This window comes from Gobius niger, assembly GCF_951799975.1.
Source record: "Gobius niger genome assembly, chromosome: 17".
In the NCBI taxonomy this organism is placed as follows: Eukaryota; Metazoa; Chordata; class Actinopteri; order Gobiiformes; family Gobiidae; genus Gobius; species Gobius niger.
Genome location: NC_136868.1, coordinates 24,276,678 through 24,295,520, shown reverse-complemented (window position 1 = coordinate 24,295,520; position 18,843 = coordinate 24,276,678). Strand labels below are relative to the sequence as shown.

The following is an 18,843-nucleotide window of genomic DNA, read 5'->3' as shown; positions in this document are numbered from 1 at the left end:
TGTACTACAACATGTAACAATATCTCTACTGAGACAGTGGCATTTTTATGTACTTGTAATCACTACTCAAGAAAAAAACAGCAAAAACTCAGCCCCAGAGAGCGCACGTTTATGTGATATAACCAGCAAATGTGGCACAGAAGTAGCAGCTCTGTCTGTCGAGCTACAGCAGGATTTACTAAAGATCTGCTTCACTCCTCAGACTAAATTAACACATCAAAGTGGACACAAAAAATCTTTTTCTGTGATTTTTGCAGTTTGTCATGTCAACAGAATCTCAGTCTGAGTCAGTGTTTAAGCTGCTCAAGACGTTAGCATGCTACCGGTTAGCAACTGTCAACTATTGACAGTTGATTCAATCAACTGTCAACGGCTTCAACACATGTGTGGCTAACATCTATGAACAGTGAGGAAATACTACAGTAACAGCTTGAAGCTATATGCTAACCGGTAGCATGCTAACATCTTTAGCAACTTAAACACGGACTCAATGGTTTCTTCACATAAACGAGCGCTCTCTGGGGTTATCTTCTTGAGCAATGATTACGAGTAAATAAAAATGGCACTGTCAGTTGTCTTTCATTTATATCCTGAGTAGAGATATTGTTGTATGTTGTAGTACTGCATAATTCTACTTCGGTATTCAAAATGGCTGCCATAACTACAAGTCACATGACAGAAAGGCATGTATTGACCAAGCACAATTTTATTTATAACTGGAAGGTGACGATAACAGTATGACAAAAGGTCTTCAAAAGTTTTGACTAAGCTCGTTTAAAAATGTGTGAATCCATTAAATGTGAGTTTTTTGTTATTGGATGCTTACTAAAACTTGCACTTACCAAGCATCCTCTCATCACGTTGACACATAGTCCAGTGCATGGTCTGATCAACGTCAAGCCCCTACAGTGCGAACAATAATGCATCTTCACCAAGCTCCGGCCACACTCTCTGCTCAGAGTTGCCTTTTCAGTTGCATTGATCACCTCTCCAGCCAGTTTCAACAGCCGGCTGAGCGCCCGACCCAAGCCGAGGGCACGGGAGAGGCTGTTGACCAGAAGGCGAGGGTGAGGTCCAAAAGGGCTGACGTCCTGCCGCGTCAGTCTCAAGCAATCATCGTGACCACTGTGAACGGACGAACTAAAGTGCTGAGAGTTGGGGCCGAAGCCGGGGTTGAGAACGCGGCGATAGACCAAGGGGAATAAATCGTCGTAAAACCGATTCACCACTTTCTCCAGTGACAGAGCTGTATCTCCTGAAAGGTGTAGTTTAATGGCGTTGAACAGCTGGAGCACAAGGGGCCGACAGTCCAAAGCCAGGGCCGAGTAGGCGCTGTCGAACAGAGTGCTGGTCAGGTTCGACGTAAAGGAGACCAGCGACTCAAAAGTCTCTAAAACAAGGAAACATAGAAAACAATGATGATATGGAAGACAAAACAAAGACAAATAAACATCATGAACGACATACAGATCTTACAAAAGGTGCAAATTTCACAACTACCCACGGTGTCAACAAAGCCCATTAAAACCACACTATCATAGTAGAACCGGCTATTTAGTGACTATTAAGTCCCTTAAAGTGGTTTTACGGCGATATGCCAGGTTCACATTCATCCTCTACTGCAGTGCGTCTGTCCTCGTGGGCTTAATCAGTCTATGGAAGAGTTTTGCTCTATTCATGAGGGCAATAAAGGAACCTCCCAGCGATGTATATGCGAGCCACCTTACTCATCACATTTCCTAATGACAGAAAAGACCCACAACGTCGTGACGCGAATGGATTAACTTAGTAAGTTTGACATATAGCTAAGTAGTAATGCTATTTGTAACCGATACGTCTATTTACTTAATACAACAACTGTTTTTTATTTATTTATTGGTTTAGGAAGGGCCACCAGTTCTTTTTCTCTTCCCAGTAACACTGGGTCCCCGTTTCTTACAGAATTCTTTTAAAACATCGATTTTCAACGCTCAATATATTCAATATCTGTGTCACACTCGGTCATGTTAACTGTTTGGGATACGATCTGGGTAGTCCTGACCTTTAACCTGGACCAGCATGCTTTGTGCTCGGTGAGATGCCGAATCCGCTTAATGGCTGCATGTAACGTCTTTGCCAAAGCGGTTCAAATTATGAAAATGAACATGAACCTTGCCAGAAAGTTATGTGCATCAACTGTTGTGACTGTTTACGATATAAAACCAGTAAATTGGTTGATTAGGTATGATATACCGGTAGGTCGGTTTTCTGTAGCCAATAAATGGTTGAATAATATTTATTGATTTTGTAATCTAGTGTGACCCAAAGATAGAATGAAAATTATGCAAACAAGAGTGGCCCGTCAACTGACCTTGAGCTTATGTTGTTCTAATGCGTATGAACAAAAATAGCTCCTAACTTAATTGATGTGAGGGATCATTTTCACTGCTGTTAACTATAGACAGGTGATTATGAGAGGCCCTTCCTTGAGGTCCTGCTCTCTTTGGACTCAGACCGTGGATGTGTTTTCAAGATATAGAAATTTCCATTAATTCAGCCAGACTAATACATTCTGGTTTGAGTCGCAGTTGTTTAACTATGTTTTATAAAACCATCTTAATCAAAGTCTTACAATGGCACTGTTGTTCTAAAGTTGTCCCCCAGGTCAATTTCTTATTTTACTCAACTGAGCCCGTTTGTTATATACGAGACTTTGAACTTGATGGTGGTGACCCGGGAGAACAGGCAGGGCACTGACAGAGAAGCATCAGGTGACAATGTAGGGAGCGCTTTGTCATGTGATTAGCTCTTTGCTCTGTATGATTGGATGACAGCTGCACAGTAGTGAAGAGGGCAGTGGAGTCAGTGCCTGCAGACATGTATTCCCACACACACACACTCTTCAGTGCCCTCAGGCGTGTAAATAGACCCGCACTGCCACCACTCCAGGCATGTCGTAGTTTCTCTAGAGGGTCATAATCACAGGCTCGCTAGAGAATCAGACCAGCTGTTGCACCTCATCACATGTGTTTACCATTCATTATATTAATTCAATGCCAAAACATACCACATATCTCACCCACAACCTTCAGCAAGAGATAGTAAGACGGCGATTGTATTTTTGGTGAAGCTTAATGATACACAATAAAAACTTCATTGGAAGCATCAGACTCTGAATGGTTTGGTCTGATTTGTTTTGACCTCATTCAACTCGTCTTTGTCCAACTCGTCCACAAATAAGCGAGTCAAATAAGTAGAGAGACATATGGTGAAAAAGAACAGAAATGGACATAAAAACATATTTGTCGTGTCTGTCGGCTGGGTTTCATCAACTTGAGCCCTCTCATCATCTGCACACTCCGCTGTATCCACACTCCTCACGCACATTTGCACAAACACATGCACATATAACGGAGACTGGTGAATGGCGCTGAGAGACAAGTGGACAAGCAGTGTATTCTTCCCCCTATTCAGCGCACAACCTTAGAGACCGGCTGTTGCCCACAGCAACAACGCTTTTCCGCAGATACGTAGTGAATGTAAACATTCTTCGTCTCTATCCCTCTGTGGTTGGACATGAACAAAACCTGATTATTGCAGTGACAGCGGCAGGCAGACAGAAGGCAGAGTTGTAACTGAGAATTTTCCTGGTCCCTCACAACTCAGAGACTCAATTGAACATCAGTTGTATGTTTGGCGAGCCATTGCGGCGCCTCACAAAATAAATTAGTCTCACACATTATATCCTGACACAAATGAGCTATTTCTTGATGAACCTACAATGTTTGACAGACAAGAGCAGCCCCAGCACTTGACAAATCTCAGCAGCAAATAATCACCACAGCAATTAAAGTTCATAAACTGTCAGTAACACTATGCATCGTTTCATCAGTGATTCTGTCTTTGTTGTATGGTAACAGTGAGTAAGTTCACAATATGTTAAATATGTCTGAACAGCTCTCCTCTCTTCACTTATTCTCTCATAGGCTGTCTCCTTAATAATGCCTGACCTTGGTAGGCCTTGATGTTTCCTCCGATCAGGTACTTGAGCTCAAAGCTGTAGGACCTCATCTTCTGCTGTGTCTCACTGCGGACCGCCGTCATGTAGTTGTCCTCCATTTTACTGGAGCAGCAGCTGGGCCCCGAATGGACACACACGCGCAGAGAGTCATCTGCAGCACAAGGGTCAGAAGAATTCTTATTGATCTGTATTCATTGCTTTCATCTACGTATATGCAATAAATGAAGTGCTTGTTAAATTAGACAAAAGATAATCTAGTTATAATTAAAAAAACGTTTTGTCACACTTTATGTCGAACTGATGTTAAATTAAATTTGACAGATTTGCAAATTAATTCTCCTTCATTGTTTTATGTAATTTCTAGTCACAATGTTTCAAATAAATTACACATTATAGACACAGTGCTCAATTGTTCAGCATAAGACAACGGGTCTACTTCATATAGACATACAGTCATTTGTATTTGTCTGACTTGTATGTAGTGAGACGACTAGAAACTGGCTTACTATTTTTAAGTCCATAAGATCAGAACTGTCCTGAGTGACCAATTTCAGGGAAAAATAGCGAAAAAACAAAGCAAAAACATTTGTCTACAATTATGCTCGGCTCACAGTCTTTTGCTTGGTAAAAATCCAGAGTGGGCAAATGACTCACAGCAAGCAGTGGCAATATTAGAATGCCTGAACCTATTTTGGTTACAATGGAGGACTCTCTGAATTGTCATTGAGCACATGCAAACATTATAAAGATATAACAGGCACATGCTGCACCTGTGCATGTGTTACATGCAAGTCTGTCACTAAGTGCTTTGCTTAGTTAGCCTGTTTGAACAATGAACAAAGCTGTTCAAAAACCACATGCTCTTTATCAAATTAAAGTCAGCTCTGTAATGTAAATGTCATATTTCAAAACATTATTTGTTGCGATGATTCTTTTCATATGTTTAAGTGAGGAAGAGGAACAGTTTTCTTTTCACCATCCGATTGCTACTGTACTACTACTGCTATTAATTATTATTATTATTATTATTATTATTATTATTATTATTATTATTATTATTATTATTACAATCAGTATTATTAGTCTAGTACTAGTCTTTGCATTTAGCATGATAATCAGTCAAATATCTATTATTGTTATTTCAAACAGACTAGAAGTGATAGTGTCTAAGGAGAGGAAAGCGGTGCCATGGCACTGTTAGCAAATTGAATAACCTTATGATTTGTTGAACACATTTTGCCATCTTGCCGTGAGTGAGATAAAGTTAGTTGAGGGCTTGGTTTATAAATATCACTGTGTTATTACCTGCTCTCGCTCTATCTGGCACAAGCTCCACGGGACCTATTTGGCGCATCATGTAGGCTCTCTTCACCTCATGACAGCTGTCTGCCCCGGTCGATCTACTGGCATTGGCCGCCTCCGGTACGAGCGCAAACGCGATCCAAATCACCCAAAAGAGATCCACGACTCGTAAATCTGTTCGGGACATCGCAACATGTCAGTGAAAAGAAAGAGAGGAAGCCAGAGATAGATAGAAACTAAAGAGAAGATGGTTTGAACTCAGAAGTGAAGCTCAAATGTGCACCGCAAACTTCCAGTCCAGTGTGAACTCGGGTACCGCTCCAGCGCCCGCGCCCTCCCCCTCCCGTCCATCTCCTTTTCTCTCCGTTTATGCCATCATTGCCACGTGATTCATAACTCAGATGCCATGCTGGAGTTTACCATACATAAATGATTTAGCATATTTGTCACATTTAATGAACACTTTTATAAACAGACACTAGCACGACGACCACCTTAACTCTTCTGTTCTTTTTGACTTTCTCATGAGAGTACATTTTACAATGAGGTTTTATGAAGAAATTACATAACACTTTCTCTTTGTGTGTAGTGACTGCAATGAATGTAAAGACAAAGTGTGAACGCGACCTAACGCACATAGCTTCACTATCAAAAGTAATAGTTTCGGTCTTCAGATTTACTGTCAGCACCCTTGTAGTGTTTCTATATATAATGCAATGATTTTCTCCAATTTGCAACACATAAACACTGGTGTACAATTTAATAAAAAGCAGATTTCACAGTACAAAAACATAATTTTATATGCAACAACTTTTCAATTGTTTCAAAAGTTCACTTTTGTCATAGATGTGATCCATGTCACAGGCAGTTCATTCAATGTTCATGACTAGATCTGACCAGGACCAGTTATTCAATTGAAGGCCTGAGGAATCTTTCTCCATAGACCTCCACAAAGACAGTTTTTAATCCAGCGCTGCTCCCACTGTTTCATAGCATTCGATTTGTTGGGAGATCGAAGCATTGTCACACAACCACATCTATAAAAGAAAACAAAGTTACAGAGTGATTGAACCCTGGGAGCACAAGCAAAGATTGGGATGAATCCTGAATAATCAAACACAGGTAGAAAGCTCACCTAGTGCAAGCCTTACTCTCCTCTGTGGGGCACACTCCCATGTGAATACAGCGAAGGTTATCCATCTTTTGGGCACTCGGGCTCCTGTAAACGCAACAGAGTTTTCTTTACAGTCAGTCTAACTAGGTGCACACATTCAGCAGGGAATTCTAGATTCTAGATGCTTAAACTGTATTTTATATTGTGAATGGACTCTTAAGTAAGAATGCTTATTGAACACTGTATAAACCTGCTAAATCTCTGCTCTGTGCAACACATTTGCTGTGCAATGTACCAAACGAATAAATAAATAATAAATAAAAGAGACTTTTTGATTGGGTTGGCCACAGGGGGCATTCACTTATGCTAGAGTAGCACCAGGACCAGTCTTTAAGGTTCTAATACTTGCATTGATTTCATCATTCTGGTAAACTTCGAGGCATACATTTTTTCTTAAAAGCTTTAGCTTGTAAAGCTACATTATAAACATTAAATAATATAAAAGGATGCATTGAAAAGCAAACTGATACAAGTCAGCGAATATGTATGTATGCTTGCTTACTTAGTAAAGACCTCCAGTGGGGTTGTAGATCCCTGTCCTGGCAGCGAAGAGAGCTTTCCAAACTGCAGTCTGAGTGGATGTTTACCCTGCAGCTTCCCAATAACACCGTCATTCACTGGTAGCCAGTCCATTGGTGGCACAAGCAGCTGACTGGGCAGCAGGCAGCACTCATCAATCAAGCTCTCATCGGGATCCTGTGGAGGCGCATCTTCTCGACCTAAAGGGACATTAACTTTAAAGACAGTACCAACCTTTACAATTCAATTTTCTTAAGAATCACTAGAGGTTTCTTACAGCAGAGCCACAATTTGGTCAGGAGCCTAAATAGTAGCTGTAAACTGTCCTGGTTGTCAGATGTAGCTGTGAAAGTGGGCAGACAGCTGGTCTTTAGTAAACCCCAAATGCGAATCATGACCAGCATCTCTCGTAACATCCCCAAAGAAGCACCATCCCGCATAAAACCAAAGCCAGGGCGCACCATGGAACCCTGTGGTCAGAGGAAAGAGAGAAACTGCTTTATGTGATAATATTTTATGTAATTTATAGTTAAAATAGTTTAAAAAAAAACATTTTTGTATTTGTCATTTTCTTATTTCTTTATTTCTTTTTAAATCATACCTGGTTTGGCAAGTTGGCTAACAGGTAGAGAACAAAATCTCCCACCCACTGAATGAGCTGCTGCAGTGACTGAAGATGGGGGCCATCCAATACAAAATCTTGTGTATTCAGGTTAATCATCACCTTGTCAATATCTATAAAGAGAAAAATCCAGTCACTAGCTACGATGCAAAAAAGGTCACCTTTAAAAAAACACATTGTAGGTGAAATTGCTTTCTACCTATGTCTGTGTTCTTAGCACATATCTCAGTAAGGCGGTCCCCTGGGCTTTTGTCAGGCGAGTTAAGCACATGTGGTCTCAGCAGGGATTTTAAGGTTGCACTGATGGCTATGAGGAGCAGTTTGGCGTGGAAGTCGCAGGCTCGTGCTGCTGTGGCACTGGACAGTTTGCACAGAGATGCTTTCACTGCCACAATACGAGTAGCCAGAACCTGCAGCAGACAGCAACATCACTCGTTTGAATAAGGGAAGAAGTGGGTGAACATATTTTTTCTTTTATTTTAAAGTTTCTAACCTGTTGCAAAGCCTGGTTCTGCCTCATATACTCCTCGTGTAGCTTCTCCACCAAATTGTGGACCATAGAGGGTTGAACATGTAACAGGACATCCCACCAGTCATAACCGGTTACCATGCAGTATTCCAGGAGGAACAGGAGGTGGCGTAGTGTTGTGTTCATGTCAAGCACCTGTCCCATGGAAGGTGATACCCTCAACATGTGTAGCTGTGAACATATTGTAAAATACAAAAGAGTAAATCAAAACACACAAAAAACTTTCTAAGTTCAGTTTAAAAAGTCAGGGTGCAATGGGGCAACTTAAGCATATATAGTTTTGATGAACTACATTTTTTCTCTCCATTCATTCCCCATATCTGGTTAGCCACTATTGTACAACGTTTAAACTCCTAATATACATTTTTCAAAAATCTATGGGGAAAATGAATGGGGAATATCTTCCTTCCAAGTGACCCGACACAGTTTGAACATAATTGTCATAGGATTGGCCTCACTTTGCCATGGTTGTCAATTCCTGCCAATGCAAGAGATGTCCAAGAAAACTGAATAGCTTTGAAGTGGATGGCTGGTCCGCCGGTTCGTTGCCGTTTGATGGCAGACTCCTCTCCGGACCTCTGTCCCGGGCCCGAGGAAGAGGACGAGCCGTAGAACACGCACATGGTATGAAGAGACATTCGGTGGAGGATCTGAATACTGCCATCATGGAAGGCCAGAGCCAAACCTTAAGATAGACGATAAGTTGAAGTATTTTATTTATTTATTTTAATCGTCACTTAGCTGCTGGTTTCCATCTTACCAAATCCTGGGCAGAACTTTGCATCTGTGGTGGAGTTGGAAATAGGCAGTTTGGGGAGAGCAATAGCGGATACTCTATCCAAATCATTGGTGGTTGTCAGTATACGCCATTTGAGGATTGTTGGCTGTTTTTCACCCACTGCATACAGATCAAAGCCATAAACAAAATGCAAATGATATGAATAAACAAATTGCATAGCTAGTCATAAACATCGCATTATATTGAGAGACATGCAACATATCTTTAGGTTTAGTACGAATGCAGATCAGATGCTACAAGACTCAACATAAAATGGGAGAATAGCGTAAAATGTATTCCTACCGACGGGAGATCGATGCTGAAAGATGTTGTTGACTGGAAGGCCTTCTTTCCTCAGAGACCAACATTCTACAATGCTGCCAGTCTGATTGGACGCACACAGCAGGACCTACGCAAGTACACAGTTGACTACATTTATCAATAAAGCAAGTCTAGTTGTATTCATGGCTTTACCTGTTCTGAGTTTTCTCTGGTCAAAAATTTAAGGTGTGTAACAGCTGGGTATTTATCTCTTCTGAGCGGGTCAGTTGTGCAGCGGAGAAACAGAGAAGGCAGGAGTTCTGTGTCAATGCGACATTTTTCACTGACAACACTGACCACCACCTAAAAAAGGAACAAAACGATATTACAAAATAAATGCTTTTGTGCTGCACTTATTCATTCTGATCAAGTGAACAGATCTTTAACTCATTGACTGCCAGCCACTTTCAAATCAGAGAGCTCCCCACTGCCAGAGGTTTTTCAGGATTTTGACTGTTTTTTGAAGACCCACAGAAAATGTAGGTCTAGGTCTATGTCAACACGAAACCCATCAAAAGAAAGATTAGACTCTCTTCTTTCATCTAAAAAAGCTTGTTTGTACCTCTTTCCACTCTTTTGTAATCATCCGTAGAAAATAGGTGAAATCACCCAAAATGCTGTTTTCTGACCAAAAAGCTGAGAGTAATGCTGCCACCTAGTGACTCAATAAAAGAACTTGTAGTTCTTTTTTTGAGTCACTAGGTGGCAGCATTAGGCAGCACAACTAAGATTTTAACATCAGACATGCTCAAGGCTTGGCTGCAGCTGTTCCCATTGAAAAACCTAATTGATGGATTTCAATTGAGGTCTATACACGTCATTGGCAGTCAGTGAGTTAAGTAAACAGCTTTTCTTATACAAAATTAAATGTAAGTATGGACACTGAACCAATTTAGTAACATAATAGGTATGATGCAATATTTGGAGATGGTCGAGCCAGACTACAGCATAATAAACGGTTAAAACATGGGCCATCTAGATGATAGATTGCTTTGTCTCTCACCTTGTAGAACTGTACAGGAGAGGAGCTGCTGCCATCTGTAGCTGCCACCACAATATTGCCACCTCCAGTGAAAGCAATGTCAGCGAGGGCCACACGTCCCCTCAGTCGACATAAACTCTCACTAGCTGTCAGCAGTGTGCCTCCCGGCTTCAGCAGAGACACCGTGACCAAACCACTCACTGTCACAGCTAACCACCCCTCCATGGGTTTTCCTCCGAACAGAGTCAGCGATGGAGAAAACTTTACCCGGGAAAACTTCTCACCAAAGTTTGTTGAACTAGACTAAAGAAAAAAACGACAAGGGAAGGTCAATTAAAAAGCCCAAGCTTCAGTAATAACATGTTATAATGTGTTTGAATGTTTCGAACCATTTCCACGTGCAATGCTAGCTTGACACCATTGTGCAGCCAGCTAAGGGCTATAATGGGGTCACCATCCACTGAGCTGGACAGATAGCTCTCCCAACTGTTGACGAGATGATCGGACATAGACCAGCATTTAATCTGACCGTCGCCATCGGCAGAGAGTAGCTTCGATCCTTGAACACACAAACAAATGTAATACTTTAGGTCTTTCTATTAGAACCTACACTGATTATTGATTACAACAAAGCACAATAAACAAAAGATGCTATAAAATAAGAATTTAATACAAATATTCAGTGAATTATTGAATACATTACTACAATGTATTCTGTCGATCATAATCACAATGCATGCGGATTATTGCATTAACTACTTAACTTAACTTGAATGTTTTTAATTGATTATCATTGAGATAACAGACACCATTGTGATGTAGTCTCACCTGATTGGTCCCACTCTAAGCATGAGATAACCTCTGTGTGTCCCGAATTGATGGAGTAAACATCCCAGGGATGCTCGGTGTCAATGATGTGGATCATGTGGCTGACATCTGTAACACATTGTCACGTTTAGAAACAACTTTCTCAGTAATGCGCCTGAATGCAAATGTTCAGAGTTTGTTCACCTTTTTCCTCATCGTCATTCTTTAGGTCTGTCGTGAATGCCACAAGATTCCTGCAAGACCAGGAGCACACCAGAGGGATGGAAGGACAGTGGGTGCTCTTTGGACGTTTTTCCCATTCACATACATAAGCCAGCTCCATGTTTTTCACCAATACGGGGCCTCACCTGAAAATGTTGTGATAGAACTGATGTCAGATCTGCTCCAAGATTTCCCACACATTGCCCAGTGCGTAATTAGTGGAGTAACATTGTTCTCACTGACCTAATTCAATACCGATCTTTTATTAAATTAAAATTCATAGTGCCATCAGATCAAGATTGTTGTAATATTAGGCATTGCTAGTAGTATGTGCGGACCAATTCTCCAGCATTTAATTTAGGAGCAGCTGGCACAGAACGAAGTGGGTGCAATAATTGCTGGCCTACTTTAAGCAAACTTCTGTTAAAATGTGTGAAAACTGGATTTACCTTCAATCAAATTCTAGCTATAAAAGCGAATTTGATGTTCAAAACAAATCCACTCAGTTCTTTCAGCTGAACAATATCCTAGGACCCCACGGCAACTTTGCTGTCTCTCTATATTCCATGTATTTATTACAGAAACAAAGAAGTAAACTGTGGCATAAAAAATATTTTAAAGATATTTAACTTTTTTTTTTACTTCTTTAGTTTTCGTAAAAATATACCTTTTCGGTTATACCAGTTTTTATTTAGTTTTCGGGTTATATTTTTATCGGGCATTTGTGTGGGAGGCTATGGGTTGTCAACGCGGAACTTCCTACCTTCAAATTAGTTTTTAACTTTCGACACAAATTGGTGGGTACACCAGCCCGCATTATAATGCTTGTGGCAAACAGCCCTTTATTTTTTTCTGGGTCGATAATTTTATTAAATGGTGAGCGTAGATAAATGTGGATATAGCCAGTATTTTTACTCACAAACTTAAACATTGACATTCGAATCTGCGAGAGGAAGCGGCAAGCCAGTATTACTTGATGGGGCAGAATGTTGTTTTCGGCCCTGTAGTTCCACTGCTCGACACCGATCAGTCGCCTTCGTTCCTCTGAACCAAAACAGAAAGTTATTAATGGATTTTAATTAGGTCGACTTTCGATGAGTGCAGTTGATGTACACTTGCATAAAGCTCCTGGTCTATGAAATGTCAAGTAATATTGCTGGTACTGGACCAGTCTGATATTTCTGCTTGCTAGCCTAGCCACCCAGTCAATGCTAATCCGTATCGCTGTTGCGTTTGAGTCTGCTCCCCCTGCCTTGTTCAAACATAATGAGGAAGCAAAATAGGAGGATGGTTATGCACTTAAAAACCGGTAAGATAACTGTCAGTCACGTCCATATCAAATTACGTTGAAATGTTGGTGGAAGTCGTTTGGGTGCTGTTAACTTGCTGGGCCTGATAAAAGTAGTTTAGTATCTGCAATCTTACCATCAATATGAGGAATATAACCATGTGGCTAATTTTGTCGAAGACAGTGCTTCCCTGTAACATATGCAGTTTGGCAAGTTTTTTTAATTCTTGTTTAGCTTTTTCACTGTAGAGTATAACACATTTCGTGAGATGAATGAACATGGGTTTTATTTACATTTTTTGTTGCAAGTTAAATTCGTTTTTGTTTGTTATATTTAGGCGCAGTATTTAATTTACACATTTCAGCCAGTAATGTGTCCCTATGTACAGTATCAGCATTTATTTGTACCTCTTATCTTCTGAGTTTTGCAACTTCCGCTGTGCACCATTATAGATTTCTATTGCATCTACTGTAGGTATTTGACCTAAAAACCTCTGAACCCATGTTATTTCATAATGAATATGGAGAAATGCTAAGGTAATGAGTTGTTTTTGTGTTTTAGTCCTGTGATCAATCATCTCTATCCTGGACTGCAGAGGATACTGATCATTCACACAACCTTCACTGCAGCTATGCTGACCTAGGAGAGCGCAGAAGCCTTTCTGTGCAGCGTGACCTGAGCTGACTGACCGTGATTCCTCCCAAACCCCAGTCCTGTGTGCGAGAGGCCATGTCTGACAACCCCCCCAACAACAACAATGTCCCGCTCAACAATAACAACAACCGCATGCGGAACCCCAACATCAACCAAAACCCACTCATCAATGTTCGTGACCGCCTCTTTCATGCCCTCTTCTTCAAGATGGCGGTTACATACGCCAGACTGTTTCCTCCGTCCTTCAGGAGGGTGTTCGAGTTCTTCGTACTTCTCAAGGTAATACTCAAGGTTCTGATTTGCACAAGTATACTTTTGATCCAGATATAATGCACTTTATCAGGACTATATCACCACTTATTGTTGAATAGCATGACTTCCACAGAAAAGTAGAAATCTGAAAAGTGGGCAGTTCTGTCCCTGGTATTTGTTGTTTTTAAAAAAAAAAAAAAAGCACACATAATGGATGTGGTAAATGTAGAAAATTGTGGCTCAGCAACACTTCTTTGAAGGTTTGAGGCCAATACCATGTTGCTCCATTGGATTAGTAGTCATACATTCAGGCTTTTCTCCCTTATCTCTCCCTTGAGATTGTGAGCGACTGCAGGAGCAAAAGTGTGGCTATGGCTGCTTAAGATTTTACATTGAGTTTTTATCTCAATTGTAGCTTGGACCAGTGTTTTTGGGGGGGTTTGGCTTGGCTGGTTCTTTTTTGGTGATGCAATATAGCTAATGACACCCGATACAAATTTCATGCTAAAAGATGTTTGGGAATACAGATGGAAACGGGCACTTTTGCTATAAATCCAACATATTTCCACAACGATTGTTACAGATAAGTTTAAGTTATACTGGATTCATCTCTATAGAGAAATTAGTTCTCTGCATTTGACCCATCCTCAGTGTCGCATGGGGCGAACTGTAGGAGCAGTGAGCTGCCAGCATGGGCCGGCGCTTGGGGACCCATCTCCATGATGTGGAGCCAAACTCCACACAGAAAGGCCCCGTCTGGGTGGGAATTGAACCCGGGACCTTCGAGCTGTGAGGCATGAGCACTAACCGCTGCGCCACCGTGCCTTTTCTCTTGAAACAGTAATAGATAAATGCAAGATAGGAGTTGGTAACCAGTATTTAATTGTGTGTTTGATTTGGAAGAAATCTGAACTGTAACCTAGTAATTTTGGTTTACTATTCCACTGTAATTAACTAACCATGCCTCAAAATATGCATGTTAAGAGTGAACTTCAATAAATACTGTATGTCATCACCACATTTAACACGACAGGATTATGTGAATTATAATAACTGTCAAACGTTTTTCTTAATGAGAAATTAGTAATTGTTTTTCACACACAGGCACTCTTTGTCCTATTCATCCTTGCCTACATACACATTGCCTTCTCGCGTTCACCAATCAACTGCCTGGAGGAGGTGAGGGAGCGCTGGCCTCGGGACGGCATCCTTCGAGTGGAGATCCAGAGAAACTCCACCAGAGCTGCAGTCTTTCTGCAGTACTACGACGCAGGCTTCCAGGAGGAGCTTGAGGTAGAGGATGCTGGAGGAGGGGCAAGCGTGGCTGGGCTCAGTCTTGCAGCGCTTCAGGAGGAAGAGGATGAGGAGGAGGAGATGACTGTGGAAATGTTTGATAATAGCTCTGTGCACGTAAGTACTTTGATGTTGGATGTAGCAATTTTGGTAGTTTGCAGAATGTATTGACGTCTCACTCTCAGAGATATTTTTATTATACTTTCATAAAAATGTCCTAAAGGGAGAGCTCCATTAAAAGTTGAGCTACATTCTTTTTGAATGTGACGCCTGCCTTGACACTTTTTCTTTTTTCTTTTTTTTACTAATTGTCATTTTTTCCCATTTGTTCTGAATGAATCCCTGGATGCTTGTCTTTTTGTCGACAGATTTCCTTTTGATAACGTTTCCCTTTTTCTTAACAATAATGTATACCAATGTTGGGCTGGTAACATTTCTTTGAAGATGATTCCCATTTTTATGATTTGAATGATTTTAGTTTGAGCTGGACCTTGAGCCTCGCCTAAAGCCTTCTCTGGTTGGTGGAGCTGTGGGGGCAGGAGGAGGGCCATCAGTGAACGAGAGCCAGGACGTCTCCTTCAGCCCAACCACTAAAGGTATGCAGCCGCTGAAGGACTCTGTGTCTGAGCTGGAGATGCTAACCAGAGCAGGTAAACCCTCCTCCTCTCAGAGCTTCCATCTCTGAGTTCTACTGGACTCTCCCGTCTTTTGGTTCATTTGATGCATGTGATTTTTATCTTTTGTGTGTAGCCTTATTTGTCTTTGTCATGTATGTGTTTCATACAGTCTGGCCTCAGGAAGAGTACATAGTGGAATACTCTTTGGAGTATGGATTTTTGCGTCTATCGCAGAGCACCAGACAAAGGCTTAATATCCCTGTGATGGTTGTCACACTTGGTAAGAAACTGATTCAACACAACTCTGGTCACATGATTTGATGTTTCCATCTGACAGTTGTCTGTTTCATCTTAGATCCCATGAAGGATGAATGTTTTGGTGATGGCTTTAGCCGCTTCTTGTTGGATGAGTTTTTAGGTTATGATGACATCCTGATGTCTAGTGTCAAAGCCTTAGCAGAAAATGAGGAAAACAAAGGTAAGAGATGGGGAGGCACAGTTCAAATTAAGCCCAAGGGCAGGGAGAGAGTAAGAGAGTAATCAAATTGCTTTGCAGGATTCTTGAGAAATGTGGTTTCTGGCGAACATTACCGCTTTGTCAGCATGTGGATGGCAAGAACATCATACCTTGCCGCTTTTGTCATCATGGTGATCTTTGTACGTTAAAGAGTTTATATTCAATATCCTCATTATTTAATTCAATGATGTTACACAACTTTGGTATTTTAACCTGTTATAACTTTTGTCTACATTTTCAGACTCTGTCTGTGTCTATGCTGCTCAGATACTCGCATCATCAAATATTTGTTTTCATCGGTTAGTATCCTTTTATCACTTTACATCAATGTTTAGACATAGAAAATTTTACTTGAGGACAGCAAACCTCTTAAATTCTTCGCATCTCTACTAACATACAATTCTGTCTTTATCAGTGGACCTTCTTCAGATGTTAGAGATGAACATGACCATTGCTTTCCCAGCGGCCCCTTTGCTCACAGTCATTCTTGCTCTTGTTGGTATGTTCAAAACATAAAGTCTTTCCCAGGGTCGTAATAATGAATTGTTTTTAACAGTAAATGTGATTGTCATCCTCAGGAATGGAGGCCATCATGTCTGAGTTCTTTAATGACACAACAACTGCTTTTTATATCATCCTCATTGTCTGGTTAGCTGACCAGTATGATGCTATCTGCTGTCACACTAACACAAGTAAACGCCATTGGCTGAGGTTTGTACGCAATCATTTATTAATCTGGGCTCTTTCTTTTTTTTACCAGAGTTTGCATAATTAAAAAAATGCATATGTTTTGCAGGTTCTTCTATTTGTACCACTTTGCCTTTTATGCTTATCACTATCGCTTTAACGGGCAGTACAGCAGCCTGGCATTGGTCACATCCTGGCTCTTTATCCAGGTAAGCACAGTTAATGTGGACATAATACAGTATTGACTTAACAGTGTTTTGTCCATCTACTTTTACATACTGTATATGACGTCACTGTGGATAAAGCTTCTGACCCATTGTTCACAGCACTCCATGATCTACTTCTTCCACCATTATGAGCTTCCTGCCATCCTACAACAAATCCGTATCCAAGAGATGCTGCTTCAGAACCAACAGGCGGGTCAGAACAACCCCACAGCCCTGCAGGATGGTGCTACTGCGGCTGCAGCACAGCCGGGACCTCCTGCGGAAACCCTGCCACCCTCACCCTCTGCTCCCATCCCCGAGCCCCAAGCTCAGAATGACATTCCTGCCCCCTCCTCTGCCCCAACCGCCGCTGAGCCCACGGCCGCGTCGGAAGATGTCCGCTCAGAGCTCAACTGGGTGGCACAAACGGCAGCCATCATTACAGAAGCTTTGTCCAGCTCGGCTCAGCAAGGAACTACTGTGCACTATAGGGTCAGTGAAGGCGGGTCCTCATCCAGCACAGGAGCAAGTGTGACTTTAGGAACAAGAGAGATTAACATGGAAGTGTGGGAAGTGGCAACTCAAAGAGGTGAAACGGAAACCAATACAGTTGGACTAACAGTAAACGATGAAAGTGTAGCAACTGACGCTACATCCACAGCCACTTCCCCATCCAGTCCTTTATTTGTTAGACCAGCGAAGGAAGAAGGAGCAGCCTCTGGAGTGAGCCCCACACCTCTGCAAATAGACTCTGCCATTTCACAGACGTCAGGGACAGACTGGGACTCCAGAGCTGAACACAACTCCTCTACTGGCCCTTCATGAGACCCTCTGACATGAGCTTACTTCTTAGAGTCTGTGCCTCAGTAAGATAATCAGAGGGTTCAAAAGTCGATTACCTTTTTTGGGGGATTAATTCTCATTTTTAACAAAATCCAAAGTGAGAACATAGGGTGTCTTATGGTTGGTCTAATGCGGATAAAAAGACTAAAATCATAACTAGACCACTTTAAATCGATAAAAGGTTTGTTGTTGCATCACCGGTGGTCTGTTCTCTCCACCAGATTCCAGCCAGTACGTTTTGTGATGGGATTCAGAAATATCCATCAGCTGCTTGCCTTGCTGGAATTGACTGCAATATATAAAGCATCACCTCTGATGGTGATCATTTAGTTGCTGGTTGGGATCATTTTACTTTGATTAATCCTCTGTAAGTTAATAAAACACATGTGAATGTGGATATTAAGAGACTAATTGGTGTGTTTTCTACCTATCTGAAAGAGTGAAGCACAAGGAAAAAAAGGTTATTTTCATTTAACTTTTTTTTTTTTTTTTACATAGTATGAGAACAGATTTACAGACCAAGCAGTTTTGGCCAGGACCCATAGTTGAAGATTGATGCCCTGTGTCTTCAAATGCCTTATGAATAATTCTCAAATTAACTGTACAATGCACATATGCTTAAACATGCCCAACTCATTTTGCTGGCTCCTGTGAGAGGTGTTTGTGTCCTTTTGCAGAGTTGGAAAGTTGTCTATTAATAATTCAAACCCGAACTTTCTCCCAATCTAAACACTGTGGATGTAAGGATGTGTTTTTGTTGCCTGATTCTGGGGAGTGTGGTAACAAACGTTGCTGATGCACACTCTTTGAAAAATATTTCTTTGTGCCTCTGCTAAAAGATCATAGCTTAGTGCTTGATCTTAAACTCATCAAAAATGTATTTAATGGTTCAGTAAAGTTGGCTCCCAGCAGCTGTCTGCCCGAACCCTGCCTCTGTCTGAATAATTGAATTCTCTTGTTCTGGATTACCTGTTCATTTGTTCATTTAACTGAGAGGCCCATTAGCTCCGGGCTTATTGCAGAAGCTACTCTACCTGGTTATTTCCATTACAAATATTGACAATATTGCATACAAAGCCACAAACGCGCGCGCGCACATGGGAGTAGCGAGAGAGAGAGAAAATTACCAGCGCCATCTAGTGCCCGAATCATAGACTGTAAAAATAATGCTCAACTTTTTTTTATTTTTTTTTATTAACTTCTTTTACATTACATCTTGAGCAGTAGTA

At 41.2% G+C, this 18,843-nt stretch overlaps 3 protein-coding genes across 4 annotated transcripts in view; 1 reads left to right on the top strand and 2 right to left on the bottom strand.

Moving 5' to 3' along the window:
* The window catches only part of LOC306977320 (glypican-5-like), a 45,222-nt gene extending 39,594 nt beyond the window's left edge, over positions 1 to 5,628 (bottom strand). Inside the window, exons 1-3 of the mRNA XM_079575603.1 lie at positions 5,306 to 5,628; positions 3,990 to 4,151; positions 843 to 1,390 (exon numbers count right to left, since the gene is read on the bottom strand). Of these exons, the coding sequence (XP_079431729.1) occupies positions 843 to 1,390; positions 3,990 to 4,151; positions 5,306 to 5,489 (894 nt within the window). The 5' untranslated portion in view covers positions 5,490 to 5,628. The remainder of the gene's footprint in view (positions 1 to 842; positions 1,391 to 3,989; positions 4,152 to 5,305) is intronic.
* A 562-nt stretch (positions 5,629 to 6,190) lies between these two features.
* med16 (mediator complex subunit 16) lies at positions 6,191 to 11,794 on the bottom strand. Its single transcript, XM_079574826.1, has 16 exons — positions 11,706 to 11,794; positions 11,239 to 11,402; positions 11,056 to 11,163; positions 10,617 to 10,786; positions 10,249 to 10,530; positions 9,399 to 9,548; positions 9,228 to 9,333; positions 8,907 to 9,044; positions 8,605 to 8,831; positions 8,111 to 8,317; positions 7,817 to 8,027; positions 7,597 to 7,730; positions 7,273 to 7,465; positions 6,979 to 7,195; positions 6,438 to 6,521; positions 6,191 to 6,339 (listed from the first exon to the last, which is right to left on the bottom strand). The coding sequence occupies exons 2-16, from the start codon at positions 11,375 to 11,377 to the stop codon at positions 6,213 to 6,215; spliced, it is 2,493 nt and encodes an 830-aa protein (XP_079430952.1). The 5' UTR covers positions 11,378 to 11,402; positions 11,706 to 11,794; the 3' UTR covers positions 6,191 to 6,212.
* A 449-nt stretch (positions 11,795 to 12,243) lies between these two features.
* Positions 12,244 to 18,517, top strand: tmem259 (transmembrane protein 259). Of its 2 annotated transcripts, none has more exons than XM_079575221.1 (12): positions 12,244 to 12,565; positions 13,107 to 13,478; positions 14,556 to 14,861; positions 15,223 to 15,340; positions 15,531 to 15,641; positions 15,717 to 15,839; positions 15,918 to 16,018; positions 16,120 to 16,177; positions 16,294 to 16,377; positions 16,457 to 16,589; positions 16,675 to 16,774; positions 16,892 to 18,517. In XM_079575221.1, the coding sequence occupies exons 2-12, from the start codon at positions 13,275 to 13,277 to the stop codon at positions 17,594 to 17,596; spliced, it is 2,043 nt and encodes a 680-aa protein (XP_079431347.1). In that variant the 5' UTR covers positions 12,244 to 12,565; positions 13,107 to 13,274; the 3' UTR covers positions 17,597 to 18,517. The 2 variants fall into 2 exon arrangements, with proteins under 2 accessions (XP_079431347.1, XP_079431346.1); XM_079575220.1 differs by having other exon boundaries at positions 15,223 to 15,394.
* The last annotated feature ends 326 nt before the right edge of the window (positions 18,518 to 18,843 follow it).

What these genes read in the sequence shown, in the direction of transcription:
- tmem259 (XM_079575220.1), top strand. Translation starts at nt 13,275, where the DNA reads ATGTCTGACAACCCCCCCAACAACAACAATGTCCCGCTCAACAATAAC. An exon ending in AGTTCTTCGTACTTCTCAAG is followed by an intron (nt 13,479 to 14,555) that starts GTAATACTCAAG and finishes TTTCACACACAG; the next exon opens with GCACTCTTTGTCCTATTCAT. An exon ending in AGAAAATGAGGAAAACAAAG is followed by an intron (nt 15,840 to 15,917) that starts GTAAGAGATGGG and finishes ATTGCTTTGCAG; the next exon opens with GATTCTTGAGAAATGTGGTT.
- med16 (XM_079574826.1), bottom strand. Translation starts at nt 11,377, where the DNA reads ATGGAGCTGGCTTATGTATGTGAATGGGAAAAACGTCCAAAGAGCACC. An exon ending in GAATGACGATGAGGAAAAAG is followed by an intron (nt 11,164 to 11,238) that starts GTGAACAAACTC and finishes AATGTGTTACAG; the next exon opens with ATGTCAGCCACATGATCCAC. An exon ending in TAGCCAACTTGCCAAACCAG is followed by an intron (nt 7,466 to 7,596) that starts GTATGATTTAAA and finishes CTCTGACCACAG; the next exon opens with GGTTCCATGGTGCGCCCTGG.